The 17329-nt window shown below is 42.6% G+C and overlaps 1 protein-coding gene across 4 annotated transcripts; it reads left to right on the top strand.

The window, feature by feature from the left end:
• The first annotated feature begins 96 nt into the window (after positions 1-96).
• brdt (bromodomain, testis-specific) lies at positions 97-17283 on the top strand. Of its 4 annotated transcripts, none has more exons than XM_012839528.3 (21): positions 97-786; positions 4247-4540; positions 4856-4993; positions 5079-5217; positions 5406-5533; positions 5672-6040; positions 6333-6461; positions 7226-7447; positions 8365-8546; positions 8657-8931; positions 9323-9424; positions 9827-9955; positions 11783-11844; positions 12048-12246; positions 12521-12883; positions 13269-13327; positions 13652-13721; positions 13843-13916; positions 14034-14230; positions 15810-16041; positions 16217-17283. In XM_012839528.3, exons 2-21 carry the CDS (start codon positions 4343-4345, stop codon positions 16283-16285), a joined length of 3336 nt encoding a protein of 1111 aa, XP_012694982.2. In that variant the 5' UTR covers positions 97-786; positions 4247-4342; the 3' UTR covers positions 16286-17283. The 4 variants fall into 4 exon arrangements, with proteins under 4 accessions (XP_012694982.2, XP_031431282.1, XP_031431283.1 ...); XM_031575421.2 differs by having other exon boundaries at positions 117-153; XM_031575422.2 differs by lacking the exon at positions 12521-12883 and having other exon boundaries at positions 98-786.
• Positions 17284-17329: the final 46 nt, after the last annotated feature.

Here is a 17329-nt window from a genome sequence, read left to right on the forward strand (position 1 = left end):
TAGCGTCAATCCTATTGCCAATCAATTCGTGTGGTTTACACATGCGCATGGCGAATGTAATCCGCCCCTTTGTCAAAGCTGTCTTCACTATCATATCATATCTCGCACTTACAGAATACTGAAGCTACGTGGAGACAAGCATGCAGGGTTTCCGTAAGTTTAGGCGTTTGATAGGTAGTAATTTGTAATTTTATGACATCTGACTGGATGAATTAGTTCAAGTTAACCAGTACTTTTCCAACAAATCAATGGAATGTTCTAGAATGGTCATGTGATGCCCACAGACCAGTTATGTCGCACTTTTGAAAAATACTCTGACGTACATGTCCTTGCTTTTTTCGAAGTACAACTTTACAGCAAGCTCTTATAGGGGTGGAAAGACTTAACTTAAGTCTGTCAGGTCGACGGTGAACATTTAAAATGTTGTAAAGGTATATTGTTTGTGTTCTTTGCTCGTCGTCCAGGAAAACGAAGAACACAGTAGCACGTGAAGCGTTTTGACCAATTGGCGTTCGAGTTCCAAACAGAAGGGTATAAATACCAGGCGGTTGGTCAAAGAGACGTCCGCCATTGAAGACTGCCTTGCCGCGAAATTTGTTAAAAATAAGATTGAATATTGGTTTTCAGTTAATTATTTCAAATACAATATTACGTTGGGTAGTTGTATAAACGCGAGTAACAGCGTCAAGATCCAGCTCGTCTCAACTTTCCAGCAGAACAGCTCGGCTCAGAACGTCTGTCTCAGTTCGGCAGTAAAAACAATCTTGTTGTGCCAGAAACGGAAAGGTAAATTTTGAGATCAGGTTGAACCTAGTTAGCTAACATTTGACTAAGCGATCTGTTTTGACAGAAAGCTATTTATATGTGAATGTGGTGACTTGGCTGGTGTGGACCGATGTCTGCGAGGGTGGAGGGCCAGTAGCCCAGTTTTTTTTTAAAAGACGCAATTCTCTACGTGCTGTCTTGCGACATGCCAAGACGAGCGCTTCCTGTCGCCATTTTGTTGTTGGCTAGCTAGCCAAAATGTCCAGACAACATGAATATTAAACTGTGGGTTCAGTGATCCCACCCAAAGAACATTTTAAAATGATCGTGTTTCTACCTTTAGCAGTTACGGAAGAATGGGAATTGTATTTGGGTAGGAAGTGTTGGCTAGCCAGTCACGGTTAACAACCATTTGTTTTTGGTTAAGGTAGCGATACGTTAGCAAATCATGGCGTGTCTGTTTGACGGTGCTGATTGCATCATGCAAGTTTGGGCATGGGCTATGGTTATGTAACGCTATAAGAACCTGTAAGTGGCTAGCTTGCAAATTGATGTCCGATAATAATGAATTAACGCAGTTAGGCGAAGCTGCACAATAATCCATAATTTAGTTATATCAAGTTAACGCTACCGTTTTAATGGTAACGTTGGCTAAACTAGCTAACGTTACAGTAACGTTAAACAATAAGTGAACTACCAACGCGAGCCAAAACTGTTTTAAAATGTTACGTTACACGTTGTTGTGTATCACTAATTGGCATCCGTCGTTGTTATTTGGCTAGCTAATGTTAACATTAGCTCTCCGTCAACCTTGCTTGTTAGTAAAGTCCTCAATTTAATGGGGTAACTAATCTTAAACAGATTTAAGCACATACCTACCTCTATACGTCACTGTAACGATAACTGTTAAAAAACACTTTCACTGAACACGGATTTATACAAGTAAATGGCCCGTTTGTTTATGCTTCCAGCAGTTACGACTGCGGTATATGTTCGCAACCCTCACCCTATACCACGTTTATGGGGATCGTTGATTGTCAAAATTGGCAAACAATTACCCTCTACAACAAGCATGACATATATAATCTCTCTTTTCTTCAATTATTCAAACACAAATTGTAAACGTCTAAAAAATAAAAAACATAAATGCCGCATTTGTTTACCCCCCCCCCCCCCCCCAAACACACAGGCTCGCCATCAGTTTAAAATGAAAGGTCTGTTATTCCTACGTTTGACTTTAGGAGAATGCGAATGTGTAACTGTTTTGTTTTGAAGTAATAGATTATTAAATAAATGTTTGCCTTTGTTTAATTATGTGACACTCTTTGTTTTTATTTGGAACTGAATTTGTAAGTCCTTGGCAGGGCTGATAGTTCATATGTAAAATCAAATGTACCTCCTGCAAATAAACTGAACAGAAAGCTCTACATAACTTGTAATGTAAATTTTTTGATTGGGTATGGGCAAAATCCATTATGACAGAAGATGTCCGTTTTGAAGATTGAGTTCTTGATGGGGTAAGTGGTGTAAAATGTTGCCAATTATGGTTGCATTAAGTGGTGGAGACATTTTGTTGTGGCTATAGAGTGGCCATCAAGATGGGTTGATCATGATTTGACCATCATTCTTACTGTTCTGCCTTTGTTTACCCAAGGTAATGTTGCCCAAGTCCTTGCATAGTTGTCCAGTGCTTTCATTTTTTTGGAACTTCCTGGATGATGTGTCAGATCTTTGGCAACAATTGTTGTGTTCAAAGAGTTTGCTCACCATTGATGCCCATGTGTTACTGGTTACATGGGTAAGCGTTCTACTGTCGTGCCCATCTTTTCAGGTTGTAGACAGTATTTTACATCTGTATGAGCTGTGATATGAATTGAGAAATAATTTTTTGGCTTTTGATTACTAGGGATCTCTGTTTTTTGTCATGTCATCTTGAGACCATATGGTAACACATTAAATGATTTGGACCATGAGTGTGGTCAGTCAGTCTCCTATTTTCTTTATCCTATTTTCTTGTCTTCTCCCAACAAGTGCATCCTCTGCTCCTGTCTGAATATTTAGCGGTAGTAGACCTTTTTTGTGAATGGATTAGCCGTGTATATATTCGTTTCTGGAGTATGTTGCAGTATAGTGCCATATTTCTGTATATTCATATTTTTAGTCCACTGTGATCTAGGTGAGCAGGTAAGATCTAATACGAAGAGTATCCACAGGTTTTGTTTTATTATTATATTTTGGATCAACTTAGGGATTTACCTTTTCCCCCTCTAAATAATGAGTTGATGTTATGTTTGGTTGTACTGTCACTCAGGTCTTTGGTTTCCTTGTGAAGCAAGTACACACGCAGAGTCAGTAGGTGGCAGTGGACACCATTCAAGCAGGCCTTAAGTAGGCAAAGGAAGCCTAGGATGGTGATGTACCTGGCCTAGAGTTTTCACATGTAATGGCACGTCGATTTAATTGTTGATCATCCCTAAAGCCATTTAAAGTCGTCCATTGAGTGTTTCAGTATCGTAGATTCATCCTTTGGGGTATGAAGAGTTACTCTGACACCACTGGCCGAAGTGTACTCGACCAGGATTAACATTCATGACTACTAAATGTCAGTGAAATCTGAACAGAATTAAACATTTTGTTGTCCTGATTTTTTTTGTTGTCTTTTTTTGGAAACCTAATAATAAACTGAAAAAGTAAAATGTCTAGTTCTGGGATGCATCGGTTCTCAAAGTGTTCTCACTTGTTTGCCCTAGTATTCAAGCATTGCCTGCAGTTGTCATTATTATGGTCTGTGGGCAAAGTCAAGTTGGAAATATGGATTTTAGCCTGAAATAACTGCATTTCTGAGAGTTCTGCATCATTTAATAGAAGCGCATGCGTGGAGAAATGACTTTTAATTAAATATCTGAAGAGGAGTGGATTTGAGTGCATTACAGAGCTTCATGGGATGAATGCTACTGCAGCCTATAATCCATGTTAATGCTCATCTTTAGCTTGTAAATTTCATTTTTAAAATAAAGCGCCTGGGCTGTTTGCTCTTTGCAAATTGTTTCTTGTTTACTATATTGCCACTTGTTTTGATGGTACAAGTCCAGTTCATTTAAAAAAAAAAAAAAGACATTTAAGTCGATAGTTGTGGGTTCTGGTCTGCGGAGCTGAATACAAGGTCTAATGGCTGAGCAGCTAGCTAGCTTGACGAATCTGAGTTTATGAATCCTGTTGAGTCGATTCATTTTGACAAAGGATTTCTTAGGGCTTTTGCAATCCCCTCGCTGGTACCCTGCTGGGTAAGGCACCACTGCGTGACCAGATACTTTTTTGTTTTGTTTTGTATTTGAGCTCGGCAAGTCCTATCAACAATGGTCGCATCAACTGGTCCCCCCCATTCTGATTTTCATGAGTAATGGTGTGATTCGAACAGTGTGCCTCAGCAAGAAAAACAAGCACCACTACTGAACATTACTCTTTCCCCCTCCCCATCCAGTGGCACAGGCAGAAGATGTGCAGTGAGCGCTGAGCAGCCCCCACAAAATTAGCTCACAGACCCTCAGCATTGGGGCCCCCTCTTGCCCCCCTCGAGATGTCCGACACGATGCAACCCCCCATGAACACAACGGCCGGGAATCCCCTGCCTCCAGAATACAAAAACCCCAAGAAGCCTGGCCGTCTCACCAACCAACTGCAGTACCTGGAGAAGGTGGTTGTGCGAGCACTATGGAAGCATCACTTCGCCTGGCCTTTCAGATACCCGGTGGACGCAGTCCAGCTTCACCTACCTGTAAGTAGTGCCAGCCCCCCATAATCATTGGGCAAGGAGTGAACAGTGAGCACCCTACCTATCTGTCAATATGAAAGCACTTCAGGTCAGGTACATTTGCAAGCAATGCAATGATGAGCAATTTTGAGATTTGACACCTTCTCTTTGTGGATTCTTATGTAACATTTTGAAGGCAATATAGAATAAATAGTATAATAGTGAAGACTAGATTTAATCTGAAGAGAAATGTTATGATCCTTAATGTAAATACAATTGATTGTTTATGGACATCCATTTATGGATCTAATATGGCACAAATTAATTTTTTTCCCCAAGGATTATTATAAAATCATTAAAAAACCCATGGATATGAACACAATCAAGAAACGTCTGGAGAACAACTACTACTGGAAAGCCATGGAATGTATTGAAGACTTCAACTCAATGTTCACCAACTGCTACTTGTACAATAGGGTAAGCTGACAATGTCTCTTGCGAATGGGTTCATTAAACATGCTGAATATATTGTATAATCTAATAACGTCTTGTCCTTCCACAGCATGGAGATGACATTGTCCTGATGGCCCAGGCTCTAGAGAAGCACTTCCTGGAGAAGGTAGTGGATATGCCTCAGGAAGAGTGTGAGATGAGCGCCGTGACAACGAAGGCTCCAGGGAAGGGGAGGAAGTTGTCAGCAGGTGCTTGAGCGCGTCTTGTCCTCGAGGGGGCCCCCTTAGATAAAACTGTCTACACCATTGTACTACGTTCATGGAAACCTACTGCTTCCTGTGAGGCCCTTAACCACCCCCTGTCCTCTCTCTCTCTCTCTCTCTCTCTCTCTCTCTCCCCTGTGTGCTTTTTTTTTTGTCTCCCTTTCTTCCTGCAGGCCTGGTGAAGCAGAGGCCCCAGTCTCCCGTGTCAGAGGTTGTGTTCCAGCAGACAGTGACAGTCATCCCCTCAGAGGCGCTTCACACCATGCCCACTACCCCTCTTTCTGCTCAGCTCACTGCAAAAGTTAGTCACTTTTTTCACTTTGTACACCATTCCGCTCCATCACTGGTGAAACAGTGTTTCACAATGCTAATGGCTGTCTAAGATGCACACATGTTAACATGCACATGATAACTGTTTTCTCTCCCCAACCCCCATCAGATCAAAAAAGGGGTGAAGCGAAAAGCTGACACCACCACGCCTGTGGGCACCACACTCCCCAGCTGCGAGTCGTCGCCTGCCACGGGGGACGCCAAGGCGCTGAAGGTGTCCTCCCGGCGGGGCAGCGGCCGGCCCATCAAGCCCCCGAGGAAAGACCTGCCCGACTCGCCCCAGCAGCACCATCACGGCGCCAAGAAGGCCAAGCTGTCGGAACGGTTGAAGCACTGCAACATCATCCTGAAGGATTTGTTTGCCAAGAAGCACCAGACCTACTCCTGGCCCTTCTACAAGCCTGTGGACGTGGAGGGTCTTTGCCTGCACGACTACTATGACATTGTGCCGCAGCCCATGGACATGGGCACCATAAAGGTCAGAGCCCTTGGCTAATAGCCAGAGACGTTATGGACGTTTTATCTAAAATAGCGAGCTGGCTATCTAATATCTCTAGGAAGATGCACTTGATTCATGCATGCATGCTTGGTTGTTAATAAAATGTGCTTTAAGATATGATGACTGTCAGCATTGCTGCCAGCGATACCCTCAGAGTTCCTATGAATTAGTCAGATATGAGTTTTACCCTGTAAGCACTCATGGGATTAGCTGCGTGTAGGTGGAAGTATATGTGGGTGTTCTTGAATGTACAATATTTTTGCCTTTGCAGAAAAAGATGGACAACCGAGAATACACAGATGCCCTGCAGTTTGCAGCGGACGTTCGACTCATGTTCTCTAACTGTTACAAATACAACCCCCCCACACATGAGATAGTTGCCATGGCACAGAAACTACAGGTGGGTTTGAACTCACAACCTACATGCATTGTGATGTAAGACTGTATCCCTGATAAGACTAATGTAGGAGTGTATGCCTGCTGTAATAGCTGTTACAGCAGGCATACACACAAGTGGATATTGTGAATATTAAATACTTATACGACAAACAACTTGAAATTAGAAGGAGAAAGCATTTGAAAAATGAAGACAGTGTCATTAAATGGAGCGCTGATAGTAATATCAAAATGTGCACATGTGTTCTTCGTATTAGTTTGATATTTGCACTGCTATCTATATCAGTTGTCAACAATCAACAGCAGTGCATATTAATACTGACATGACAATGGATGTTTAAGAAACATAAAAAATATATATGTTTATTGATTTGACAGGTTAGTATTCTGGGACTATTTAAGGAGTAGTACCAGTCAGTTTCTTTATCTGGCTTTAGTCTAAAGATAAACATTTTTGAAGATGATGTAAGCAGTGTTAGGATGTCTTGCTGACTTCTGCTAAACCTTCCACATGACAACATTTGGAATACATTGCCTGGTGAATTGTTTACTTAAGCTAAAAATAAATATACAAAAGCACATCAAAGGCTTCTATAGATTCTTAGTGAACCTCAGCCTTTAATCAGAAGCTCGAAGTCTAGGATGGGGGCTTCAGGAACATCAAACTCAAGCTCTGTCGATGGGTGGAATAGGGAGAGGCAGGGGATAAATCATGCTGTCGCAAAGCCTGGAATTGACTTGTTTACACTACTTGTTTCATTGTCGTAGGAGGTGTTTGAGTCACGCTTTTCCAAGATTCCTCCCGAGCCGGCGAAGAGTGATGCCCCCGTTCGGACGCTGAGCCTGAAGGAGAAGAGGCAAGTTGAGAGCCCCTCGAGCTCAGAGAGCAGCGACAGCTCCTCCGACTCCGACAGCTCCTCCGAATCAGAGGAGGAGGAGAAGGATGATGAAGAGGCGCGGGCCAAGCACCTGTCCAATCTCAAGGAGCAGGTCAGCTCCGACTCTTTTCTATGTTTAGAAAAAGGCAATGCATGAAAAGATCACAGCCTCTTTTTAACAACTATCTGAAGGAAATGTCACTATATCTCCAAAACATGAATTGGTGGATTGGTGGATCATTTCCCGTTCCAGTTTATAAAGTCTGATAGGCTGACAACATTTTTGCCCCATGCCACTGCCTGAGGACATCTTGATTTTTCATAGATTTTATGAATGCCAGAATGAAGCCAGTGTCGGCTGCATGTTTGTCTGGAGATTGTATGTTCAGCACTAACAAATCATTTGCGTGGCATTAATAGTGAGCGTCGTTTGGCACTGCCTTCTGTGCAAGTACAGCAATCCAGACTATTTCCTAATTCCCATTTGTAGTTCCACGTTGGTGGAACGAACTGCCTAGTACTACCAGAGCAGGGGAGTCCCTCTCTACCTTCAAGAAGCTTTTGAAGACCCAACTCTTCAGATAGCACCTCCCTTCCTAACTGGCACCTTGACTAGTGCTTAACTTGCACTTACAGCAGTTACATTCCTGCACTTCTGTTTCTTTTCTATGTCGTTTTTCTATTTCTTATGTAAAGTAGTATTTATTGTTACACCAGGTTTTTATTGCTCAACAGCTTGACTGTTCTCTCCCTTGTACGTCGCTTTGGACAAAAGCTAGACTAGACAACTAGAAGTGTGTTGCTAGGCATCAAGTGTGGGCATAACAGGCGACAAAGCTGTGCTCTTTTAATAATGAATTATCTGCACAGGTAGTACGCATTTCAACCAGTTAGATCGCAGATCACTGAAATATTTTATTTGTTTGTTTTCAACTTTCTGAATCAGTTATCAGTTATATCAATCAAACAACTGTCATTTGTCTTTGGCTTTTTTTTTTTACATCTGTTTTCCGCCCATATCTAATGCAGCTGAAAGCCGTCCATGATCAGCTACAGCTACTAACGCAGGCGCCCCTCCTGAAGCCAAAGAAGAAAGAAAAGTCAAAGGACAAAAAGAGGAAAAAGGAGAAGGAGGCCCCTAAAAGTAAACGGGAGGACACAAAGGGCCACAAAACCAAGGCAAAAGTGCAGAAGAAAGGAAGCAAGGGAAGGTAAGAGACTTACCTCTATCTCCACTCGTGTCCTGCACAAACTCACAATCTGCTAAATGAAATGCTAGATACTAATGCTGTGTTCCTTTTTTTATGTGGCCCGCCCGCAGTCACCAAAAGGACTCGCTTGAGCTGTCTGAGGACGAGGCTGTGGCACTGCCCATGTCATACGAGGAGAAGCGGAGGCTGAGCCTGGACATCAATAAGCTTCCCGGGGACAAGCTGGGCAAGGTGGTAAACATCATCAAGGCCCGCGAGCCTGCGCTGCGAGACACCAACCCCGAGGAGATCGAGATCGACTTCGAGATGCTCAAGCCATCAACGCTCCGAACACTGGAGGCTTTCGTCCAGACATGCTTGAAAAAGCGACGCAAAACCCCCGGCCGTGAGTGCACAAAACATTACCTTTCACATGGAACTGTGAAACCCTAGAATTAGCTTAATTTACATTTCCAAAGCTTTTGAAACAGCACATTACACACTGTCTTTGCATACTCTTTTTGAGTTCACGGAGACCTATCCGAAAGTTTGCAATAGCCCGAGACCAGGTTTTTTGTTTTTTCTAGGAACACTTGACCCAGTTTCAATTTTAATGAATGCATTGTGTTGTCGCACTGTAGCGCTGATGGTGCCTGTGACTGGAGGTTGTATTTAGTTTTGAAAGAGGGTCCCCCCCCCCCAGGTCCCTGCACCATGAGTCACTGTAGCCTGTGTCAGCTCTTTCCATTTGAGTAGAAACTTGAGTTCACTCTCCACTCCGTTATAATCCCCCACAGAGAAACAGGCAGAGAAGCCCAAAGGAGAGAAGCACGGCACGAAGAAGGACGCTGACAAACAGAATGGAGGCGAGGAGCTCACGAAGAGGACGAACGCCAAGAGTAAGTGCTGAGTTCAGGAGCCAGTTATAAGAACAGGACTTGCTTTATGATGCATATTGTGGAAAATCAAGATTAGCAGACTAATCAGAAGTGTGAGCGCTCGAATTGCTGTTAAGTGTTGACCTCCATGAATAAACTTAGCTGGTTATTTCAAATGAGGCTGAATGTCACATCCCAAATTCAAGTCAGTTGTGTTTTGTTAGATGAGTTACGAGTTGCCACAGTTTTACTTCATGGCACATCGATGTAATGAGCTAGAACTAGCACTGGTTATTCAACTCTTTCTCTTCCAAGCACAGTCGAAAAAGTGGCAACAGCTGATATTTATGTTTGTGTGTGTGACGCTCATCTCTCTCTTTCTTTCTGCCTTCTCTCCCCCTCCCTCTCCCCCCCTCCCCACAGATGAGCCCCCCTCAGCAGTCTGTGAGCTGGGCCAGACCTCGCGCCTCAGCGACAGCAGTAGCTCCTCCTCCAGCTCTGACAGCAGTAGTAGTGATTCTAGCTCCTCTGATAGCAGTGACTCTGAATCAGGTTAGCTGTCTCTCGCTCAGCACTCTCATCCATCGTCCCCACCCCTTTCACCTTTCTCCTCCCCCTCCCCTTCCCTTCCCTTCCTCGCTTTCTGTCTTTCAAAAGGGGCGAGGATACACATCACCGTTTTTGTTACCCCTCCACAAAAGGATAAGGAAGAATAAAATGTGCGCTGAAATGAACAAACGAATGAGTGGATGAATAAATAAATAAAACTCGAATCTCTTTCTTTTGGACACAACTCCCCACTCCCATCCAGCCCCTTGCACAATTCACCCACGTCACTTTCTGTCTCCTGCTGGTAAAACCAAATGCTTGAAAGAACAGTTCACTTAACATGTTTTGGTTTGGTGTTTTATTTAGTTTAATGGATGTAAGCTTTTTTCCCCCCTGTATTTCAAGCACTTTTTCCCCCTCTCCTTAAGAGAACAAACAATCACATCAAACAATTTTTTCCTTTAAGTTTCATTTTGATGCTATATTTATTTGTGTTTTGAGGTTGTCATGATTTGTGAACACTGCAGTTCCTTTATGTTGTCTCACCTATATTAGTTCTGGTAATGCTGGGGCGTAAAGAGAAGCCAGTCAGTGTGCTGTGGCACAAAAAGACAAACTCACCTCGACAGTTCTAAGTCTTCTTCCTTGATGTACAATGGCGTCCTACAGTGTTATTGTAGCCTTTTATCGTAACAGCCTTCTCAAAGTCGTTTGTAACCATCTGAAAAGGGTCATTGACAACAGCCGTTTAAAATGTTGTTGATTTGCATGTGACCCAAAACCCATTTTGGAATTCGGCTACCTGTTGGGCTAACAGCCCATCTCTCCTCAATCCCTGTGCAGCCTCTCGGCAGCCTCTTTAGGTCCCAGTACTCACCTCTCGGCAGCCTCTTTAGGTCCCAGTGCTCACTTCTCTGCACTTCATTGTAGACTGGGTTTTGATTGTGGCATCAGTTTCCTTTGTACATGTGTGCTGGTGTGTGTGTTTATTTCTTTTCCCTCTTAATATAATTTTTTTTTTTTTGTTATGTAACATTTTATATGTAGTTTGTTTGATTAGAAACCAAGCATACACTGTACATTCCACTTGTTTTATGTTAATGTACCCACTAGATTGTAAACTGAGCAGGTTAGAAGGAGCTGGACCAAATTAAGGTTTAGAGTGAAGAGACTGTCATGCCTTTGCATAAAAAAGCAGGAAAATATGCTGTTATGTAGCTTTGTGCAAATTGTTTGCGTTTTACCTTAAAAAGGTATAAAGCTTTTTTCATTGGACTTTGAGGTTCAAATAAACAGATTTTTTATAGACTGTTGCACATGTTAAGAATAGTGTTGTGTTTTTTTATTTGTTTTATTTTACAAAATCCTCTGTATTTAATGTCCCATCACATAGTACAAGTTTAGCATTCACACACGTCACACATACACCACTGGTACTCGGAATTACTCCGCTGAAATGGAGAGAATAATTGGTCAGTAATAGGGTAAGCCAGTTATTAGCCAAAAAGCTCCGTTCAAAATTGTGTAATTTATTCTAGAGGTAAGTTACTTTGTTTAGTTTGTGTCTGTATTTGTGGTTGTTTTGGCATTGATTTATTTCCCCTCGGCGTGTACCATTTGAGATTTTTGCATCCTCTTTTTTCCTGACATTTGTATACTAAAGTAGATGCGCACCGCAGTGAAAGATTCCTAGTTGCACATTTTCCATGAGAGCTGAACTACACATAGTGTCTTGTGAAATCATACATAGGCTTTCCATTGTGGTTAGGAAGCCTCACTCATTACTCGGACTGCAGTGGTGATCATGTGCCTTGTGTGCGTGTCTTGCAGAGAGAAAGGCAAAGAGGAAGCACCCCAAAACCAGCGCACACAAAAGCAAAGTAAAAACAAAGGTACTATAGACGATTATTTCATGACGTAATGACTGTGTACCCAACCCAAGCAATGGCTGTTTGTTTGGAGTTAGGAGGTGCTGAGTCAAGCAATGGTCTGTAGGGTCATGTGTAGGAACAGTATTCACTGCCCCTGGTTGTTTGACATGAGTGAACAGCAGAAGACCTCTTTAAAGAGCGGGTGTGATGTAATTTTTAAACAGGAGTTGAAGCGGGCAGCACTTCTGAAAGAGGGCCCTGTAGGAGAGGACCCATTACTGGCATCTCTTCAGACAAGCGGGTCGTCGTCTCTTCCTCCTTCAGCCCGGGAGGCCACAGCCTCCACTGCAGAGTCTAAAAGTCTGACCGTGCAGAAGCAGCACGGCATTCTGCCTCCAACAGAGAGCATTGCATCACCCCCAGGTGTGTGTTTGTTTATAAAACAGCTGTACAATCCCAGAGAAGCGACCTTTTGAATATTTCTTCAAATATAGCGTCCTTTTGAATATTTGTTCAATATTTGTAAGATGCTCTTGTTTTAAAAAGGCTTGATTGCTTTGAAGGAAACAACTCTGATGACGTTGTCTTCTTTAAGTGACAGTTTGAGGCCATACGCCGAGAACTGACACAACCACTGGCTTTCATTTACCTTTTTTTGTTTTCCTGTTTCTTCCTTCTGATCCCACTGTCTCTCCAGCCTTACATAGTTGCCTGCCCCCACAGCCAGCTCCACCCAGCACCAAAGCAGCCGCTCTACCTCGCAAAAACCGGACATGCCCCACACCACAGCTTTCTCTAGAACAGGACACAGAGATGACCACGACACCACCAAATCCCAATACCCCCAATACACCTCTGCACAAAGACGTATCAGGCACCCCTTCTAAAACGCCTCCCTTAGTCCTTGACACCAGTGCCCCCTGTTCCCCGTCTCTGCCCCTAGCCGACTCCCCTGCCCCTGTCCCTCAGCCCCTCACACAGGACTCAGGACTGGAGCAGAGTACTCCCAGCCCCTTGGAGAATCCTCCAAGGCCTAGTAGTGTTACCCAGCAGGAGGAAGGTAAGAGGGATTCATCCTGAGCTGCGTCAGCCAACAACCCCCCCCTTCTGCCTCTCAAGCCCCCGCCATTGCCTGCCTCTCCCCACTCTCATTTAACACTTCCCATTCTACCTCTTCAACAGGAATCATAACCCTAGTGTGACCTTGTATGGTTTCCAGCGTGTTCTCTAGCTACCAGCTTACATGCATGTTCTGGAGCTTCGTCGTGTGTTTTGGTGGCATTGGATACATCCCCCAGCCCTAGCTCTCCCCTCAGCCTCTCTTCCCCAGAAGTTTGCCTGCTGCTTCCTGGCCGTGCCGTATGCTGCGTGTCCCTGTGTTGGTGAATCCATAGGTGTTTCGAGGTTAAGGTCTAATTTCACCCTGTCTGTTTGTCTCCATTCAGTGCCACCCCTCCTATCACCTCTGACCTCCCCACCTAGTTTGTCCAACTCCCACACAGAGGTAAGGAACCCTGTTATGTTACCATACCTGTCAAAAGCTTTTAGGACATGTGTGACAGGAGTTTAAAATTAGTTAAATTGTGGATGTTTTAGATTGATTTTGTTTAGGGTCACTTTACTTTTTGTTTGTTTTAGACTGTAGATTGTGTTTGGGTTTCATTTAGATTCAGTCAAAATAGTTTCTGTTGGCATAAGTTCATGTTTTTTCTGGATTGATCTCAGTGAAGGGCAGTGGTTGAGATGGGTAGACAGAAGAAACACACCTTGGTTCAGAAACATTGTGTTGTGAGGCACAAAAGCTAGTGGCTTGTGTCTGTCTCTGCAGCAGCCCAAAACATTTGCTGCACAGAAAGACGAGCCCGTAGGAGATCCCTCTCTGCAGTCCAAACTGCCGGGTAAGCAGAGAGAGTGTGTGTGTGTGTGGGGGGGGGGGGGCTGCGTTGCAGCAAGTTCCATTCACTGCAGTTCCCTTTGCTGTTTTATTTAATGGTATTTTTTTATTCACCTGTCCTGTAGGCACTAGACACCCTGACAGCGAAGATCAACTCAGACCTAATGCAGACCTGGTCAAACCCGGTCAGACCAAAAAGGTGCACTTCTACAGACAGCTTTTTTCCTCCCACTACCCTATTCAGCCTCAGAATGTGACCAAACTCGTAGCCACAGCTAATCCAAACCCTGTTTTTGTCTCTGTTAAAACCACACAGGATATAGTTGTGAAGAATGCTGACTCCTGGGCCAGTCTTGGTAAGATGGCCTCCCTGGCCCCCTCCACTCTCAAAGCCTCCAAAGAAAGCTTCCAACAGTTCCGTAAGGTTGCCATGGAGAAGGAGGAAAGGGAGAGGGCGCTAAGACGACAGCTACTGGATGCTGGTCGTGACCGGAAGCCTCAAGAGAGAAATGGGTATGGCCGACCGTTTAAAGAAATACCTGGAGTGCATTACAATGCTGTTACATTCTTGCAATTTATAGATTTATAAAACAGGCCCTGTTCAAAGCATACGACCTACAACTGCACAAACATTCAGAAACAATTCTGAAATGCATGCATGGAGTTTGTCATAAATGTTTTTTTTATTTAAATGTAGCCTGGCTGTGGTCCCATTATACATTGCCAAATGCCAAATGTGTCTCCCTTGCAGAAGAAAGTACTGCCTGTTTGGCACCTCTGATGTTGATTTAACCATTATTGCCACATGAGTAACTTGCTGTCAATTTAAATTAATATTTGAAAATATATACAGCTAATATCTCAAAGATCTCACAGATACAAACCTTGAAACTAGGAAATGTTTATGCTTATCAAATCACCATATTAATGCATCTTCACTTGTCATTACAAGGGGGAGGAAAAGCCACTAACATTAAGCAAGAAGGCTGTAAAATGTAAAGCTCTATGTGCTAACCCAGTGACTTTTTCATAAAATGTTAAACCTGTCACCACCAGCGGGAATGTGACGTAATTTCTAGTGCTGTCAGTTTAACGCGTTATTAACGGCGTTAACGCAAACCCATTTTAACGCCGTTAATTTTTTTATCGCGAGATTAACGCGAATTTTTTTTATAATTTTTTTTTTTTTTTTTTTTTTTTAGATAAACATTCTTTTTGGCCTCGCAAACTGTGTAGTAGGCGAACGTTACGGTTTGAGTGAATGGTGAGCGCGATACCGCGAAATGGATGATAAAAAGCTTCTGAATGGAAAGTTTACTTTTAAAAGTTGTGTTGTGCAAAAGAAGCGAGCTTCACTGTTGTCTGAAAATGTCAACAGGCAGCTGGCTGAAAGCAAAGAAGTAGTAGGCTTACCTTTTATTGGTAACCTAACTGTTACGGTTCAATGTTTCTGAAATAAGAGGCCTGACTGCTATGTTCCCAGCAAACTTGAAAAAAAGAAAATATTAAGCCATGGTTTAACTGCACTATAGGCTGAGTCCTTGTTTACCTGAAATGTGCACTTTATAATTTTATTTTGTACCGCCCTGTTTGGCAATATTGGTTTTCAATAAAATAAAACATTTGCATAAAGCAAGCCAATCAACTTTTCCATGTTGATAAGGGCATTCAAATGAAAATAAAAAGATGGAAAAAATAAATAAACGAAGGGACATTTAGAATAGATAAAAATTTGCGATTAATCGCGATTAATTTTGAGTTAACTATGACATAAATGCGATTAATCGCGATTAAATATTTTAATCGTTTGACAGCACTAGTAATTTCACGTGTGTAGAGATTATCCTTCATGAGAACGCAGTTCATCTACAAGAACGTTATTAAAGACACAAATAAAAACAGCCGGTTACATTTTCAGAGCTAAAGGAGTGAAGTTCTTTAATGGATTTTTACACTTTTCGAACAGGCCACAAACTTGTAAGGGGAAGGGAAGGAAATGCTAGAGAACTTTCATCAAGTGCCTTTAATATATTCCTTACACTAATTTCCCCCCACTTGGCACTAATTATTTCCCCTCTCTGATGCTGTGTAGTCCCCAGCAGCCAGTGCGCTCTGAGCCAGAACCCTCAACCAGACAGGACTCGGCGGACCCCGGTGAGCTCCCCATCATTGCCGCCATCTTGGACCACCCTACAGCCACGGAGGCGCAGCCAGCCGAGGCACGGCCTCCCACACCACCTGCCCAACCCAGTGCCCAGAGCAGCATGGACCGCCAGCGCGAGATGGCACGCAAGAGGGAGCAGGAGCGACGCCGGCGGGAGGCCGTAAGTGTAGATTCTGTGTTTGGGCACGTGTGTTCTGGAGATGTTCTTGGTGAGATGTCTATGTCTTCTCTACTCAGGCTTCTAGGAGTCTTCACTTGAGTGTGAGATGCATTTCTTTTTTTCGTATATTGCTCTATATTCTTGTGGTTAACTGGTTGACTTCATCTTTCCCCAGATGTCTAGTGTGATTGACATGACCATGCAAAGTGACATCATGGCCACATTTGAGAAGAACTTGGATTGAAGTTGGTCTGAGGCTGATGTTGCCACTCTTGCAGTTCGCTCAACTATAAAACAACATAGTGTCCTGTCCCTCTCTGACACACCCACATGCCCTGCACTTCACATTTCAGAAGTTCAAGATGCTGGATGCCTGAATATTGAAACTTAGAATTATTGAGGACAGAAATGGGTTAAGTGTTTAGAAAACTAGTGGTTGAGTTTGAAACCACAAAAGAAAAGAAGAAAAACTGAGGGAGTTTCTGATTTAAGATTTATAAAACATGCATCCTGTAGATATTGTACAGTGTTAAGTATATAAATATATATATATATATATATATATATATATATATATATATAAATATACATGTATGTATGGCTGAATGAGGACCAGATTCTTGCCTTTCTCCTTCGTACTCGTTCCTGGGGTTTCAGGAACACCTGCACTGAGTCATTGTTGATTGTTCGACAGCAGACCTTTTGAGAGAGGAATTTTGGAGGGGGAGTGAACAAAAAAGATTTTTCACAGAGTAGGTTGGTGATTAAGATTTGATTGACCTTAGTCTCATTTAGTGCGTTCTCTAGCACTCTCTCCCTTTAGCGCTCTCTCCTTTTTTTTCAAATTTGGTAAAGTGTTAATCTAGTGGTCTGTACCCTGGAAAGTATCAAGTTGAAAAAAAAAAAAAAAAGAATTACATTCCAGCGGTTACAACTGTAATGTTATATCCCATTTTTTTTTCTGCTCGAGTTTTGAAGTGGCAGTACCGTAACTGTACTGTATTAAATGGGGTAGGTCTTTTTTTTTCTTAATTTACTACCTTAGTCTTTCAATTACTCCTCTTCAGTGACATTCTAAAGTATGTTAAGTGTTATATTTGTATTATTTAAATTGAGGAAAAAAAATACTTTTCTATTTTACATTTCTTTAGTGAAATAACACAATCGGCTATATATGCATATGGGTATTGAAAGTGTTTGGTAATCTGTAATAAAAAGTTTACATATTTTGTTACTGTATAAGTACTGGTTAAAGGTTCTTTTTCTATTATTATTTTGGGTCAGTATT

Source organism: Clupea harengus, chromosome 10, assembly GCF_900700415.2.
Source record: "Clupea harengus chromosome 10, Ch_v2.0.2, whole genome shotgun sequence".
Classification (NCBI taxonomy): Eukaryota; Metazoa; Chordata; class Actinopteri; order Clupeiformes; family Clupeidae; genus Clupea; species Clupea harengus.